The sequence below is a fragment of the Acipenser ruthenus genome, chromosome 6 (assembly GCF_902713425.1).
Source record: "Acipenser ruthenus chromosome 6, fAciRut3.2 maternal haplotype, whole genome shotgun sequence".
In the NCBI taxonomy this organism is placed as follows: Eukaryota; Metazoa; Chordata; class Actinopteri; order Acipenseriformes; family Acipenseridae; genus Acipenser; species Acipenser ruthenus.
Window position 1 is genome coordinate 51,265,934 of NC_081194.1, and position 18,314 is coordinate 51,284,247.

The window sequence follows — 18,314 nt, forward strand, 5'->3', positions numbered from 1 at the left end:
TGCAGCAGCAGTAGCTGGGTGAGCCCATGGACTGTAGCTCGAACAGAAACTCCGGGTGGACCGGAGGGGCAGCAGGAGTGATAGAGGGCTGCTCGTCACAAATGGAGCGCCTCTGGTTCCTTTTCCAGGCCAAGGAACCTGTATCGCCGCAGTAGTTCGTTGCATTAAAGGCATAAGCTCTGATGACAGTGGAAGCTAAGTAATAGGAATGTCGTAATCGTAATCGGAGAGCTCTTGCAAAAGCTCAGTTAGAATTGCCTGCTGGCGTGACACAACCTCCCAGATTTTATCCATCTGTGCCCTGTTTGCTGAACGTGAGCAGCATTTTTTCTTCCTTCTCCATTTTGGAGGGGAAGGTGAAGGGGGAGGCAGACGAGGAACTAGTTATCTCGGCTCTACTTTTCTTAGCGCTGCTTCTCCCCCACCCTTGGCACAGAGCCTCGGGAGGAGGGTCCAGCCTCACTCATTGGCGATGCTGATTGCGCATGCTCGGGACCTAGACAGAGTGCATTTATCGTGTCTGTCACTTGCAGGCAGTTTAGCCTTGCAAGAGACACACATATGGAACCCAGACATGGTAATAGTGCTGTGTTCACAACAAAATAGTGTACAGACCACACAGTGGAGTATTGACACTTTATGTGCTCAGAACCGACACGGCACTCTGTGCCAACTAGGTACCGATACTCGATGCTGACTCGATGCACTCGGTACCGAAGCAGTAAGTGAGAGCAGGGGCAATAAACGCAGTTACTGCTAGTGGCACGTTAGCAGGGATACCCACCTGCAGACAGCCACTGGCTAATTTCTAGTCAGCAGGACGTGAGATAAGAAATAGCCTGCTTACGAACAAACCTTTGTAATAGTGCTGCTGGATAGCTGCGCTAAAACAGCAATGAGCTGCTAAAGTAGTAACACCCATAGTAGCTGCTTGGGTTTCAATACTTACCTTCCTATAAGAAAAATGAAACACAGTATATAATACAACCGATAGCTAACGCAAAGCAAAACACACGTTAAACAAATACTGTAATTTAATAATTAAACAATTATTAACTATAATATTATCAACAACAACATTCTTAAAATATATAAATTTCAGCTGAACAACTTTAGACTTGGAGCGCAAAGATCCCGGGAGGGACGGAAGTAGAGCCGCAGGCTTCCCACGGCACACAAGGCCGCAGTGGGACTTAACCGCGAGCTGAAATACAGACAATACAGAAACACAGCTAGAAATAATAAGAATTATTTGAGCGATTCCGTAAATAATTCTGCACTTATTTAAAGCAATTGCTAAAAAAAGTGTGTGAAAATACAGAGGAGGATTTACTTATCAACTCTCTGATGTTAATCAGGTTAGGCTGAAAAGGAAAATGGCGATACTGTCAGGGTGAGTCGTGAGTTTATGCTCGCGGGGGCGGAGCAGCACTACGTCACCCTCCTCTGACGAGTGTCTTTGGTATAAAGTTTTCAGGTTCGGGTGTCTTAAAAGGGGAACACCCGTTTTGTGATGGTTAATATTCCCTACTTGAAAGGGAACTGTGGTTTTAATGTTTCTTTTTTTATTTTTTTATTTAGTTATTTCAACCAAGTTAAGAGTATTCAATGCAGTGCATTACTTTTATGCAGAGGGAAAAGGCTGGGACAGCCAGATTATGTATTTTTTCCTTAGATTCAGTGAACACAAGCAGTAGAATGAGCACAGACGCTGGCTAAAAAAAAATAAGTCTGTAATTTTGACAAGACAAATGTGCACGTTATTTAGATAGTATTTGTTTCACATTAAGCTGTTTCAGTTAATGGCGGCTTTGAAGGCGATGCTTGGTACTATTTTAATAATTTATAAACACACCCGTAAGAAAAGAAAACAGATAAAGGGGAATAATGCAGACTACATACATATCATATAACTATATATTACTTGGTTATAGTTGTTTGTTGTGTTGCTTAGTAATAGTAGTAGCACAACATGTGACTGTGTAGAAATGGGGTTTTTCAAAAACTGCGTAACCAAATTTTGGGAGTTGTTTGCGGACCACCTGGAGTTTACTCACGGACCACAGGTTGGGAACCACTGTTCTAAGCCCACTCAACTCTAACATTCTACTTCTAAATTTGAAGAGAGAAAGCTACTGTATGTTCTAGAAGCAGCTTTACGCAGTGTAGTGGACTAAATAAAAAGCTAGTATGTTACAGAAAATAAGGAGGTCAGCAGACTTTGCATGTGACCTACAGTGCCTTGGATTATGGCCTATAAGCCTATTAGTCTAAAGTTGGATAGAGGGACCACCCTGCATCTACTGCACCAGGCCAAGATTATCCAGCCATCAAGCCACAGCCAGCCAACTTGAACTGTGGATCCATCTTGGCCATCTGCACTGTCAACTGGCACACAAAGGCGGATACTGTGTGAGGTGTTAGCAATAACAGTTGGTCCATCTTTTTTTTTTTTTTTTTTTTTTTTTTTTTGCAAAAGCGATTTATGCTACACTCCACCAAAATGGTGTAGAGAAAATGCATCTGTTTCATTCTAATTAATTACATTAATTGACCTGTCTAAATGGTACATGCAAGGCTTTTAAAATAACAAAGAACTGTAAGTGTGCCATTGCTAATCCCCATAGTCCACACTTGTATAAGAACAGCTGAGGTAACCAAGTGACTCATTAAGTATTACACACAAGTCAGTATTTTATGGTGCTCTTGAAAGTCTCTTTTATATAACGTTCACAATAAATAATAGCATTTAACATGTCAGGTGTTTTTCTTGGCTATTAATTTAAATAAATAAATAAATAAATAAATAAATAAATAAATAAATAAATAAACACATTTTGGAACCACGACTGTTATACTTGGTATAAAAAACATTGAGACAGAAAACGGGTTTTGAGAGAAACAAGGCAACATGACAGAGTATTTGATTGTCTACAATGAACTACAGTAAATAGCACTGACAAACCAAACTACTTTCCAATAATTCCATTATAAATCCAACCTTTATATGTGCACATGTTCTGTATTGCCTGTACAGAAACGCTGACAACTGGTTTTACAGACCCTGTTCATGTCATATTGCATATTGCATATTTTTAGTATACTGAACAATAACTAAGCATCAAATAGTTTCTACACATGCTGCAACCTACCATATTCTAGCAAAATCTGGATACAAGATTTTTGGTTATTTAGACCTTTCAAAATCCTGGTAACATTCTCATACATTTAAAAGAGAAACTGAATAAAAGGACGGTAATGTTTCAGTGCTAGGTTTGGCGAAAATGTATAATGGAAGTCAAGGAAAATAGCAGTCAAAAATATACCACATGCTACAGATACAAAAGGAAGCTACATAATTCAGCCAAATATAGCTGTAAAGTCTGACCCATTCAAATGTAACCTTTTGATAATGCATTCGAAAAGTTGCATGCAATTTGGAGAGACTACTGAATAATCAAATTCTGTCAAAACCTTTTGATTATGCAGTTCTTCACTTCTATTTGCAGTGGCACAAATAGAAAGGTATTGTTTGACACAGTGCCATTTCAATGACAAAATACAATCTACTGCTCAAATAATTCTACAGAGGGATTAACATTTCTAAGGTTGAGCCAGAGATTATGCGTGCAGATCTTGAATTTCATCATCTTTCCATGGCACAATAGCTTATTCTTCTCTTTTTCATCTATTCTCTGATGAAGGGTCAGGAAAGCTTAGCTTCTCTGCTGCATTCATTTCATTTCTACATTAACCAGATACCTTGCAGTCTTTAGCCCTTCTCTGTCGAGACTCAGCAAATCCTGAACCCCTTCCACTGTACTCAAGGGGAGATGGCATGGCGATTCAATCAAATGCTGCCATCAGGTGGCTGAAATGCACCATGCAATGCTTTTGTCCTTTAAAATGACTGCAATTACTTCAACAGTGAGATGAAATAGGACGTTATCCCCTGCCAAAAACAACGTTAGAATTCGAGAAGCTATGCCAAACAAAATTCCGTTTTCAAGAAGCCCATGGATTTGGAAAGGTGATCATATTGAAGGAATTGTATTAAGGTTGTGTCCTTTATATAAAAAAAGGGATTTACTTCCCGACAAGCTCAACTTTTAACAATAAAAGCCTCTGTCTTTATCAAAAACATTTTGATGTACATGAGGAATTACAATAAATACTGTTATTTCTGGCAGAAAGTGTGCAATAATTATGACATTTAAAATGCATACTACTATAAATATTTGACAATTTGGCAAGAAGTTGTGTAAAAGCTTATTAAAACAGATGTGTAATACATTGCTCCCTTCAAGTCCTCTTCCAGCTCGTCCTTATCCCATCCTCTAATGTATTCTGAAACACATCCTGTATATTCTTCCTGAAGTTCACTCCTCATTGCCAGCTTTCACTTTTGTGTCAATCTCCGTATAAAGATAAGCAGTGAAGTTACAGTGTTAGGGTAGACTTTGTCGCAAGTAAGTTGATTTTACTTTTTATTCAACGTATGTCTTTTAAACGGTATCAGAATTAGTATTGAAAAATGTGTTTGTCTGAAAAACATTACTTTAAAATGTTACTTTATTATACTCAGTGAAAAAAACGCAATTAATCAATTCTTAAAAATGTGCAAACAAATGTGAATGAAATAAACAAATACATCTTGACATTCCAAACAAATCAGACACGCACCCCCCCCCACCCCTTTTTGCCTTTAAAAGCACTATACACCTTTAACCTACTTTCAGCACCACTGATTAAAAATAAAAAAAAAAAACTCCATTATTAGTTATCCCTCCTTCCCCTTCCAATGGAGAGCCAGGTGTGAGCCCTTAACTAACTTCCACTTATATCTAAGAAAATATTTTCAAAATGTCAAATTACATGTAAGTATATGTATATTAAACATTAGCTGGCATTATGAAACATTTGCAGAAATTGTTAGTACTTAGAATTGTCTTTTAATACAATTTTGTATCACTAGCAAACAGGTAAATCGATCGATTGAAAATGTCAAGATTAAAACCCCTAATTTTTACATATTTAAATTGATGTTGCTTTAAAATCCATTTCAGTTCTACGGTTTCCTGTACAATGTTTGCCGCTGTTACAAGTTTGTAATAACTTTTTATTATTTATATTTTTAAGAAAAGCACTTTTGTTAGAGAGTTCATCGATTGTATTTTAGATTGCAGGTTTGTGGGGTTTTAAACAGTAATCCGAATGTAAATCAGAAACGGGGATCTGGGATTGGTTTATAAACTGCTCAACCAGGAATAAAAGTAAAATAGTCATTTTCAATACTAGGGAATGGGAATTTTTACTAAAAATGCCTACATGTTTTATTTGTACAACAGTGTTTTGAAGTTATGAATTAAATAAAGATACAGATTCTATGAGTTATTCATTAATATTAATTTATATGTATGTAGTTATTGTTATAACTACTGTATACGCATAGTTCTGAATAAGTAAACAAGTTTCACATCATGATGCTCACGTACAGCACAAATCTTCCAGTATTGGTATATAGAAATGAGCCCCAGCTCTGAGTTTATATAGAGTGTGCAATATATTGTGTTTTTTATCTATGGCCAAAAGAAAGAATGTGATTGGTTCTGTGTTGTTTAGGGAAGCTAAATACTGTAATTGTGCATGCCAATTTGCACAAACATTCTGTATTGCTTTATAAAATATATAATACACAGCTGCTTCTCTGTTATTTCATGGTGGCTTTCAATTCATATCCCATTACCAGCCTCTTTTCAAACTGGTGTACTTCAATAGCTGCTTTTTGTTTTTGTGTCACAGATAATAATTACGCATACTGTGGTTGAAATACAATGTTACAATTCAAATCAGTTCCAACATTTTAAAATGACAAAGGCTAGAACAATGTTGCAATACACAAAATTATAAACTTGTGTAGAAATTGTTTATAAATCTGTATCGTGTACAGACAAATGCAGTACTTTTTATCCCCCTTCATTTCTATTAAGTCCCAAAACCATCCCTCCACCCCAGCTTGCGCCAGGTAAAATAAAGCAATTTTAACCTCCCCCACTCTTGCTTTGAAGACAGATGTCACGGAAATAATTGATGTTCCAGGGTCAGACGTAGGTATATTGGGCCCTCGAACATGAGACCAGAAAGCACACAACCCCACACACGCTCCCCCATTTTTCATTCCTCCACACATTTTATTCCCTACCATATGTGTCTTTATTCCAAAGTGCACTAAAGTTTTATTAAGTAAAATATATATTTTTTAGTTTTCACAAAACCAGTAACAAAAGGACTTGTGAAATTCCTTTTTTGTTTGTGACAATTTTGTAACATTAACAGTTTATAATGCATTTAACATAACAAACCTATTTAGATGCAACAGAATATAAAAGTAATAACAAAATAAAACATTAAAATGCACTAATTTAGCTCTGACAGAAATGTAAAAAAAAAAAAAAAGATCAATGATAAAGGGTTCACAGAGATTATTTTTTTTTTTTTGCTTTTAGTCAGATTTTTAATAAATCGATAGGAAAACTAATGATAACAGAGATTAATAAGAATGTGTATATTATTTATTTTAGAGGCAGTAGTAGTATATGAATGTTAAAATCAGATACCGTATTTCCAACCTTCATTTGTTGATGGAGGCGACAAATCTTTAACAAACTGTTAATTCCACCACACTGTGATGCGAGTTACAGTAGTAAGCAGCACAGCAATCCTTTGGTGTTATACAAACGGCGTGTTTGAATTAATTTGGCTTCTTAAAAAACTAAAATATTTTAAAACATAAATAAATACTAAGTAGCTGTTTTAATTGTTGTTTTAAAGAAGTAGAAATATATCTTAGACTTGGAATCCATTGAATCTGCAATTATCAAGTTTTGTGCCCCCATTCACACACCCTAGTCTCTGTAAGTCACTTTGGATAAAGGCGTCTGCTTAACAAACAAATAATTATAGAGATCTAACCTGTATACAGTTGAATGCATTTTCTTTCATGGATTGATAAAAATGTTAATACTACACAGACGACTACAATATTTGAAAGGGTTCTATCACAGATGTTTGCACCCACAGCAACCCATTGCAGCATCTGTCCAAGAAATGTCAGTTTTACAGCATATTCTTAGATGATAATTTCTTTTAAAAAAAGGACCCTGAAAAAGACCAATTTTTAATACTTTTGAACAGATATTTTTGAAATTAAAGATGACAAAAACATACTAACTTTTTTTCTGAGTTTAAAAAGATGTTGAAAACATCCGACTCATGAATTTATTACTGTTGATGCAGAACACAACACAGAGAGATTTATATGCCCTCAGACAGTTGCACTGTACTGTGCTAAACCAGGTTTCCAATTTGTTTGTGGCTTTCCTTTGAAAAAATTTTGCAAAGCAGTTTTTCTTCCCAAGCTAAGGCCAGCGTCTTGAAGAAAAAGAAAAGTGCAATTCCCTCACTGTGGAGAATGTCAGATTCTTTGTATAGCATGTCTTTGATCACTTTGTTATTAGTGTGGTATGTATAGACAAGAGGAATTCTGTTCTCATTGTGATCTTTTTTTTTTTTTTTTTTTATAACGCATACGCTTTGTTCTTTTATCCTTCTAACATGCCAGCATGGCCATCTTTACAGAGGCACCCTGTGGTACTCATTTTCCTTGTCACTAAACGGCTTCATCAAAGAGAAATAACTCTCCCAGGCTCCTGAAAATAATCAATTTTGGAAAGGATTTACAGTAGGCAAGGTATAAATTGTGCCTTGCTAATTGAGTTGGTGCAGCTGAAATATATTAAAAACAAAATGCAAAAGCAATTGGCAAACATGTAATAACCAGCTCCTAAAACTAGTAATTATGAAGATTCTTGGACTTGGCATGTATTAGGCAGCGCAGCAAGCTAGTTCCTCTTGCACCACACCTTTCATCTCTGGACAGCTGTGTTCAAATCTGTGAAACTAGTTTGGTCTCAACCGAGCCTCAAGTAAACATTTGTTCATCTCATAAAACCACCACTGAATTCTGCACATTTTGGGTCCAAGAGATGAATGGTAGAAGGGGTTCAAATCAAGACTGGGGTGCACAAACAGGGCTGTGAGTGGAACACTCACATTGTAGCACCTTCCACTATGCCCGACCATAACAAGTGTCATTGTTTTCTTTAATTTCACAAAATGTGAATGCTTCAAAAAATATAAATGAATGAATCCAAATAAAAACAATTCATGCCCCAGCATCATGTTAAAAGAAGAAGCAACATATTCTAGAATGTCAAAACCATGGCACAACTGGGTTAGTGGTCCTGTAGATAAAATTTTAAGCATGACATACGAAATTGTAAAGTGTGACATACACTTCCACTACATCTCTATCGTCAGATATAGTTAAAAAAAACTATTCATTACTATACAATTATCAACAAACCAACTCTGAACAGACAGGTCTTTAGAGTTATTGCTCAGACTTGGCACTGGAATGCATATGGTGCAGTTCCAATAATCAAACATTCCAAAGGACTAGGCTTAAGTCAATAAACAGCAAGAGTATCATGACCTCACCTGAACTTGCATAGGTAAGTAGGCACATTGACATGGCAGCCCAAAACAGGCTTTTGCGTTGATGTGGTGCAAACTGGAAAACAATAATTACCTACTTGACGTTGTTAAATATTAATTAAGAGGTAAACCTATAATGAATCGTCAGTGTTTATTTTACAAAATCAGTGTAAATGTGCAAATTATACTTGATGAAACTGAAAACAACTACTGAGAAGTGCTTTTTTTTATATAAAGGGAAAGGTACCATAAGGTCTCTGCAGTGCTCCCAAGGTAGTAGGTAGTAGGTAGTAGGCAGCTTAGTGATCTCTACATGCTGTGAAAATTGCAAAGGTGAATCTAACAGAGAACGAAGATTACAGGCTGACAATTCAACTGAAAAAAACAAGACAACAACTGAGTAAAGCAGTAATTCTCATCCCGGGGGGTGGGGCAGGAACGTTCCATAATACTAGCCATATACTGGTTTACTTATTGTATTGCTATAGCTACACAAATGAACAGATTTAATCCCAGGCATCCAAAGGAAAAGGGGTAGCTGCAATAACGCACTACGCCACCTAGTCTCTATTCAGAGATCATTTTAACAGAGCACAGTCTCTCCAGCATGTTTAGGGTAAAACTCAATCATTTCGTTATATGAACTGCTATTAATTAAGAGCATGTTAGATTCAGCTAAATATTTTTAAAAGACATTTGAATACATCAAAAGTAAAACATTTATATGAAATACTACCCCTTATTACAGTGCTCCCATTTCATAACACTACAGTCGGGAGCCACAGTTAAGAGACCGTGCTATTTGTGTTCTGTCTTACAACAAGTGCTAGCATAATGACAATATTGTGCCAATAAGCTGTATTACCCAAGACCCTAGATACCAAATGAATGTTCTATTGAAGGAGGGTCACCAAGAGCTCTCTCTGTTTTTTTGTTGTGTTAGATTTTCTGCACTGGTCCAGTATTTTGTTCAAAAGTTTACTGTAGACTTTAAACAGTGGCACTACGGCAATATGCCTTACAAAGACAGACAGGGTGATGGGGGGTAGACACCACACTAATACCATGACATTAAATCTAATCAAAGTGCCTGCGCTCAAAGTATTTGTAATTTTTTTTATTCATAATGACATACATTGGTTTTCAAAATTAGTTAATTTCTTTATTGCTCATCTTCAAAAAGAATATGTAAAAAAAAAATACCAAAATCTCAAAGTAGAGCCAGACAAAATGGAAACAAAGTGTAGGTGCTGAAATGTGTACTGTATTTGTTTTACACATTAAAATGGTATTCTACAAAAAACACACACACACACACTTAAATCAAGCTGATCAGGAAATTCTTATCATTGGACAATCAAATACACTACTCGAAGTACAGACTATATTTACAATACATTAGTTATATACTGAGCAGCATGGATATGATGGTATTGGTCTCAGTATTAGATACAGGTTTTGTGAAGAATCGTTACCGTCTAGGACTACTATCAACCGCTGAGTAAGAAATGGAATTTGGACAGTGGAGAAGTCAACAATCCAGAAAATCTACAGTTTATTAGTGGAAATAAAACATTTGTAACCTGAAATTACCCAGAGTATCCAGCATGCATTTCAGTTCACTAGTTTAAAGCCTATTTATAGCACAAACAGTCGAGCAGTGGCAGTGAATAAAGTAGACTTTTCCAGGCAATTAACCAAATAGAATTCCCTTCTGCTCAGTGCAGACTAAATCCAAACAAACTGTAAATTTCTATGTACACAATTTATTGCAATGCCCAGAAGACAGATGACTGCTTAAAAAGCAAGAGTGACTATGTGGCACCATGAAACAATACAGGTTCTGCAGTGAATGCATTAGCTGAAGATACTGTGTTTCAGACTATTCTCAAGCAGACCATAAGGAAATGTAAACAATGACCAAACAGTAGTTGTCGCTGGTTCTGGAGTGCATGTGTGCCTTTATGGAAGCAGCTTGGACGAGCAACAGGAGACGCGTTGCTAAGGAACTAATTGAGCAGGTAGGATCGCCCGGCACTGAGCTGATCGGGAGGTCCGGATTGGCTGGGGTGCGTACCTGGGGAAACTGCACAGAGCTCAAAAAGCATCTGCGTTACAGCTCTAGGCTACTGCACGGCCTTAGCCATACAGACCAGCGCTGAGCGAAAGATTGCTGTGTTTTGTGTTGCAGACTCATATCAACCCAGGAGCTGAAGCTATGGAGCCAGCACTAACCCTGGGAGCATCTACCCCTGCACACGACCACAACCCAGCAGAGCGCCCGCTCCGCAAGATTAACTACTACGGAACCCTTCAACTGCAAGATGGCGCTTGTGAAGGAAATGCTCAGCTGAGGCCGTGAGGCCGGGACTCCGGGAGCCCAGAAGTAGGATAGTTCAGGTGAGGTTGGTCCCAAACATTGTATAGAGAGGGTTTGCATAGAGTAGTAGGTTCCTGGAGTGGGACATTCCTTTTAGTGGAAGTAGCGCTCGCCTTGTGTGGCAAACTTATTTTTAGGTTGTTTTTTTTTATTATTAAATGTGACACTATGGTTACCATTGCTGGTACCCTAGTGTCAGTACTTGTGTTTAATTAAATCTCCGCGCCTGTGTGGCATGTCAACAACCAGTGCTCTGTGTCTGCCTCAGTATTGTTCAGTAAGGACCCACACACGTGACTTAGCCCCTGTTACAAGTAGATACTGTACAAAACAAAAATCAAACAGTAGAGAAGTTAAAATATTTTTGCATTTGTTTTCTAAAAAAATACTATTTAGATTTTGCTATTTAGACTGCATCCATTTACTGGTGAAAACTGGGAAAGTTATATTATGTAATACCATTTTGTATCCACTATGGGGCACTAAATACACATGATAATTTTTACAAAGCCCAGTTTTTATTTTATATCAATTATTTATATCAATTCAGCTTTGTAAAAATTATCATGAAGAGGTAAGGTGGGTTATTGTCCTACTAAAAAAGGCACATTAACACGTATAAAAAATAAATAAATAAATAAAACTTACATTCTCTATTACAAATGTCCATTCCTTGTCTTCAAACTCTTCTGCGTGAGGATCCTAAAAATATATAATAATATTTATTAAAATTAAGGAATTCATTGAAACAATTATCATTGGGTTGTTTTTAATCAACTCTTTCAGCTGTTTGATCGGTTTTCAGTAAGACCAAAATGCAAATTTAAAGCAAAAAAAAACAAACTTCAATTGTGAGGCGAAGGGAAGAGGACATAGCATTACAGTATAGGAATATCATCATCATTGTTTATTATTGTTATCATCACTTTGCAGGTACACAGTGTTTACACAAATAAAATAAATAAACCTGCCAACTTGCATCCTTGTATCAAATCTGAAAATGAAATTGGTGCCAAGCATAATGAAACACCTGCCCTAGTCATCTATTTCCATGTGTTCCAGGCCTGGCTGGGATCCCGTTCTGGGCCCTGCACTGCATCTTTCTCAATGAAAAGGACAGACAGATGCCCATTGATGGGAGGAAAGCAGAACTGGAGATATTTCACACCAGATTACTCCAGTGCACACTGCTGGCCCTGAAACAGGAAGCAGCTGTGGACTGACTTGCAGCTGCTCCAGACACACCTCTATCAGCACTATAGAGATGCATTTATTAATTGCTATTTGGAAAGGCTGTAGGAGCATTTTATGTTACATGCAACTGCTTTTTGTATATTTTGTTAAGTTTTATTCACAGTATTTACTTTTTTAAATCAATTTGGGATATTAATTAGATTATTTCTTGGACTGTTAGCTCATGAGATTAAATTGCAGAAGATATAGTCAGATTCCTTTGCACACATTTCTCTCATATATTATATTATTTTTGTATTAATTAATAAGTTTAACATAAGGGCTATTGGTGGGCAGGTTTGACAAGCACCTTTTCCCCCTCATCTGGCCGAAATTATATAACTGAATACACAAAGCTCTAAAGCAGGACTATAACATACAGAAATTCTACCAATATTTGTAAAAAGGGTATACATTATACTCTGAAATGTATGGTACACTGTGGCTCCAAAAGATTGTATTTTATAGATGTACTGAATGTGTGTTTTCTTTATTCAACACATTTATATTCTTCCAGACCATTTTCTGGGATGTCCTAAAATAGTAAGGGCCTCATGCACTAAACAGCGGTAACCAGTTTACCACACAGTAAGCCCATATTAACTTAAAGGTGCTAAGTTTCTTAAAAGAAAAAAAGACATAAACCGCACACTTGCAATCCCTTTAAAAGGAACACATTTATATTTAGCCAACGTTTCTGTACCGGAGTACCGTCAAAGTAAACCGGAGGGGGATAAAGGTGAACAAACAAATATTTGTTTTCAATTAATTATTTTCAGTTTCTCCGCTTTGACCGTCTCAAAGACATTCCCAGTGTTAGGCAGAATTCTGTATCCCCACATGATTCCATGCCTGTGCAGATGCAGTTTTTCAAAGCTGGACGTGGATGCGCAATATTCCTGTGCCCGAGTCCCGCTGTGCTCTCGAGCATGCCATTGAGTTCTGCTGCAGTTTGCAACAAATACTGAAAACAAGACCAAACTAATTCTGTAGCAAAATAAAACAGCACAAAAGTAACCTTATAAAATTGTATTTTTCTACTGTTCAGAAACATCAAGCGTTCACATATACCGATCTTGATCTACTTAGGCGTCAAATCTAAGGGGATACAGAATTCTATGGGGATACAGAAATCTTCATAACACCGGGTGGCCTCCCCTCATCCTATAGAGACCCACTGAAGATGTAGCTGGTGCCGGATGCTGCCTCCTTGGTCGCTGTCATTCTGACAAAGTGAGAGCCGGACTACCTGTCCTTTGGAGTGCCCACATACTAAAATAAAGGGTGTGTAACGCGTGCAGCATTTCGCGTGCTATGATGACTTGCAAATCAATCATTTATCTTGCCTTATTCGTGCATATTATTTTATTAGTGAATAGAGTGGGCACGCCTTCCTTTTTGAGCGCGGTATGGGTTTCTCTTACCATGCAGTATTTCAGGTAATTTACCACCGTTTAAGTGCAGGAGGCCCTAAATCTACAATGATCAATAAAACATACAAAAGAAAAGCACAATATTTAAAAAGCAAGATGGGATTAACTGTAAACACAATTTTAGCCTGTAAAAAATATCTGCTGAATTAATTATAAAAGACATGTAAAAAGAGTAAGAATTCTTAATTATCAGCTTCATAGACTGAAATCTCCAGAAGATGGTCTGCCAAAAACATTGCTTTGAACACCTCCCTCCCACTATGTTTACTTTCAATTATTTTATGTTCCAGTAAGCTGTTGTTTTTCTTTTATATTTTTATTTAAACACTTTATTTATTATTTATTTAGCAGACGCCTTTATCCAAGGCAACTTACAGAGACTAGGGTGTGTGAATCCAAGAATCAGCTGCAGAACCACTTACAACAACGTCTCACCCGAAAGACGGAGCACAAGGAGAGTGACTTGCTCAAGGTCACACAGCAAGTAAGTGATTGAGCCAGGATTTGAACCAGGGACTTCCTGGTTACAAGCCCTTTTCTTTAACCACCAGACCACACAGCCTCCTATTTCAGTGGTTTATCCTTGGTTTGTTTTTTTCTGTTTTTTTGCTTTAAAAGCTGTTCACAAATCTGATCAGGGAGTACTGACTGTCAGAACCTGCAGCTGGTAAGTCAACCTCAGCATTTCTCTTTCCCTACAGTAACTACAGAATACAGCCACTCAGCTTATCGGTAAGGATGTAGCATTTGCTTGCTTCTGAAGAAAAATGACCGTTCCTGAATTAGGTTATTGTGATAACTGTTCATAAGTAGACCCATGTTATTGAAACTTTATAAGTGGTCTCTCATGTGATTTTCACACTTGTTCATTAGGTTTCAGAACTACCCCTAGGTTGAAACTCAAAGATTAAGTTTAAGGTTTTTCTGAATGTAGGAGTCAAGATTTTTGTTTTGTCAATAATAAATTATTCTAAACTGCTTCTGAAAAGGGTACACCAACCTTTCTTACTCACTTGCCTTCTCCTTAAATTGCCTTGTTTCTTAAATCTAATCATTTTGTGTCATTTTAAACATGTCACTGAAAATGCTTTTTGCACTATAATATGAACGAATTAAGCATATGCTCAGTGAATAAATATAAAATCGGCAGAACACACAACTCTTAGCTTTCTCTAAATGTGCAATGTGATATCTTGACTGGCACAACCTAAATTGGCATTATCCTTTTATTCATTTCTCAGTCAACACGCCAATTTGAAGAGATGCATTTTACTGTATATTGCAGCCAGAACAGAACCAGAAAAAGAACAATATGTGCACAACAATCAGATTGTCTCTTTATTATTGTCCTTTGATGCATGAAAATGCCTGGTCACAGAATTAACTAGGGTTTGTATCACACCTTCCCCAGGAAAACGTCACTTTGTACAAATTAGAGTAGCACATCAAGGTGATCCCATATTTTCCCATCTGCTGCAGGAGGATAGTGCAACCTGTCATCACCAACTGTATTGCAAATGAATGGTAAATCAGACATACCAACATGTTAGCCAGAAAACAGGAAGTATTCTTAGCATGTTTCCAAGTGTAAAAAGCGAAAGTGAAAAGTACTGACAAGCAGAATGTAATCTATTCTGTTTTGTGTAGTGTATAAAACACATCACCTGGGGACAATATCTTTAACCCTTTTGTCAAAGCAATTTCTACCCTGCAATATGTATTCAGCTTCAAATACAATGCCTACAAGATAACATGTTTAGAAATAATATGAAATACCCTGCATCGCAATTCTGTTTTATGAAATATTAATCTACTGTACACTTCAACGCAATGACTGTGTGTAATGTGTGTAAGTATTTTTTGCTGTCAACCATTCACTTCTAGGATATTTAATGCAGGCAAATACACAATCAACAAGCAGGACTTCTATTTATTTGTCACTCTACTGACCTCCATAAACCATTAACTGTTTTATATCATTCCGATTCTATACCCTGTCTGCATTTTCTTCATGCAGAGGAGTTAGTATTTACAATAAAAGGATTAGAATTGAATGCAACCTGCATTCAAAATGTATTAAAACTCTTACCTTAAAAAGTGTCACAGTGATCTCAATGTTCTCTGGAACTGGCCATACAACAACACCCCTGTAAGGATTTTTAATACCAGGTTGCCAGCTGTGGGACTACAAAAAAAAAAAAAAAAAAAAAAAAATCACTTAAAATCCTTTTGACATATATACTGTACCGCACAATGTTGAATCACTTCCAATACCTGTAATGATTAAATACATACAAGTAGCACTAAATAACAGCAACAAAACTGTCCAAGTGATAAAAAAAAATTCAGATGTCCTAAAAACTTTCACAACTTAGGTTGCATAAATGAAGTGACTTTTAAATATAGAAATCCATTGTAAATAACCCCAAATTTGATACCAAAATATGAAATTTGACATTTAAAAGAAAAACAGTATAGTGACATCAGATTTTTATTAACACTTTGCTTTCTTACTTCCAGTAACAGCCTCCAAAACCACATGCTTGTGATGGTCAGGGCCTGGCACTCAATGTATGCACATATAGTACAGCAGTTGAATTTCCAAAAAAACTAACCTTGGAAGATTTCCTCCTGCTTCTTCGGGTCCAAACCACTACTAGTTTGTCAGGTTGCCTAAAAAGCAGAATAAAAAAAATGAAGAGGAATGTTACTGGGGTAAGGATTGGAATAATTTTAAAAAAGAAAAAGAAACCTTTACAGAGACACCTGCTGTTTTGCTGCCTTTCTAATTCCCTAAGCTTGGTTCCATTTTTTTATTCACCTGCTCAAAATATGCATTATATCTACAGCCCCAAAAAGGGTGTGAAAACTATAGATCTTCACCAAAATGAAGACATCCAAAATTTCAGTAGGAATGTGTGAAAAGTTTGCATTAAGTTGTCCCTTGAAGATCCTTGCCTATACATACACACATCCACACACACACACACACACACACACACACACACACAGTTCTCCCTCGCTATAAGGCTCTCGGTTATAACGCACCTCAGATATAACGCTCCTACAGCATGTCCCGCAATTCCCTACACTAGTGATTCATGCAATATTTCAAACTGTAAACAACTTCTCAGTCTAACTTCCGTTTCTGTCTCTCCCTTTTGATACAGTATCTGAACTGAAGAAAATCTGTGCTGGCACTTTATAACACAGACATCTTATTCAGCATTCATTTTATAACTAAATAAACATTAGGCCTATTACGTAGTTATCTTTCATAATGTATTTCTTTTTTTGCTGCAAGAGGAGCTGCGGCTTTCTCCGAGAGACGAGACGCTTCAGCTTCGCTTAAGCCCCACTCTGGCAAACAAACCTGGGGCGAGCCCATTCCCTCTTCCCCTCTCCCGACCCGCAGTCCTTCTCGCACTTGGTTTGCTTGTCTGTCACTTCAAACCGAACTCTTGACCGCTGTTTAGCCAGGCTACTTATAGTTTAAAAACTGCTAATTAAAATGATCCAAGAGTGGGAATGTTACTTTTTTTGTTTTTTTTGTAAAAAATATAGCGTTGATTACATGGTGCTTTATGCATGGTTAATTCACAGAAAGTTACATTTTTGCTTCACTATATGTGCATTATAGAGAGAGAAAGTTTATTTTGTATTTTAGTCACAAGTGTGTTGTTATGTGTCCCGCAGCACCCCCAACCCCCTTCCCCCGTTTATAATGCTCTTCGGTTACAACACTCATATTGTGTGTCCCCCGAGACCCATGTTATAACAAGGGAGCACTGCAACATATATATAACAGTATTCATCCTTGTCATTTTTAGCCATCAGACGGCTAAATTGCCATCTACTTTGTAATATATAGATGTAATAGTAAAAAAAAAAAAAAAAAAATAATAATAATAATAATAATAATAATAATAATGTGGAGTAGTGGTTAGGGCTCTGGACTCTTGACCGGAGGGTCGTGGGTTCAATCCCAGTTAGGGGACACTGCTGCTGTACCCTTGAGCAAGGTACTTTACCTAGATTGCTCCAGTAAAAACCCAACTGTATAAATGGGTAATTGTATGTAAAAATAATGTGATATCTTGTAACAATTGTAAGTCGCCCTGGATAAGGGCGTCTGCTAAGAAATAAATAATAATAATAATAATAATAATAATAATAATAATAATAATAATTTACAGTGCTCGTATGTTCCAGTGAATGGTATTAAAAATGTTTATTTTCTTCCAGTAAAATAGTGGCAGTTTCCACAATTCATCATGTATGTAAGTCGAGTAAACCGTTCCTTCTATGAGGGCATTTTCTTTCATGGACATGAATCGCGATGGCCTGATCAGTTTCCAGTTTACAAGTGATGTTGGTGATGAAAGCCGAACGATGAAGCGGTTATCAAATCAATCATCAATTTACATGTTCCTCCCAACTTATTGCTATTCATAATTTTTATTGCAAACTTTCAGTAGCTGCAACTAAACTTATGAGTTAACTCTTCTCTTTGAGTGCACGGTCTCTCGATGCCATCAAAACTAGGGTTACCCGATTTCCATAGTAATTTTTTTCCCCCAGTTTTGCTTTTTGTTGAGAACCAGTTCATCCATTTTGATTATAAACGAAGCGCTGTTTTGTTTTAGTATTTCAGTACATGCCAGTCATTTTTTGTGACTTCAGTTGAATAACTCATCAAAAGGTAGTGGTAT

The 18,314-nt window shown here is 36.9% G+C and overlaps 1 protein-coding gene across 14 annotated transcripts in view; it reads right to left on the bottom strand.

Annotated features, from left to right (window-relative positions):
• ehbp1 (EH domain binding protein 1) overlaps window positions 1-18,314 on the bottom strand; it is a 157,553-nt gene that overhangs the window by 107,821 nt on the left and 31,418 nt on the right. For all 14 annotated transcript variants that reach the window (XM_034921689.2, XM_034921688.2, XM_034921697.2 and 11 more), the window contains exons 3-5: window positions 16,218-16,275; window positions 15,692-15,787; window positions 11,585-11,638 (exon numbers count right to left, since the gene is read on the bottom strand). In XM_034921689.2, coding sequence (XP_034777580.2) covers window positions 11,585-11,638; window positions 15,692-15,787; window positions 16,218-16,275 — 208 coding nt within the window. The remainder of the gene's footprint in view (window positions 1-11,584; window positions 11,639-15,691; window positions 15,788-16,217; window positions 16,276-18,314) is intronic.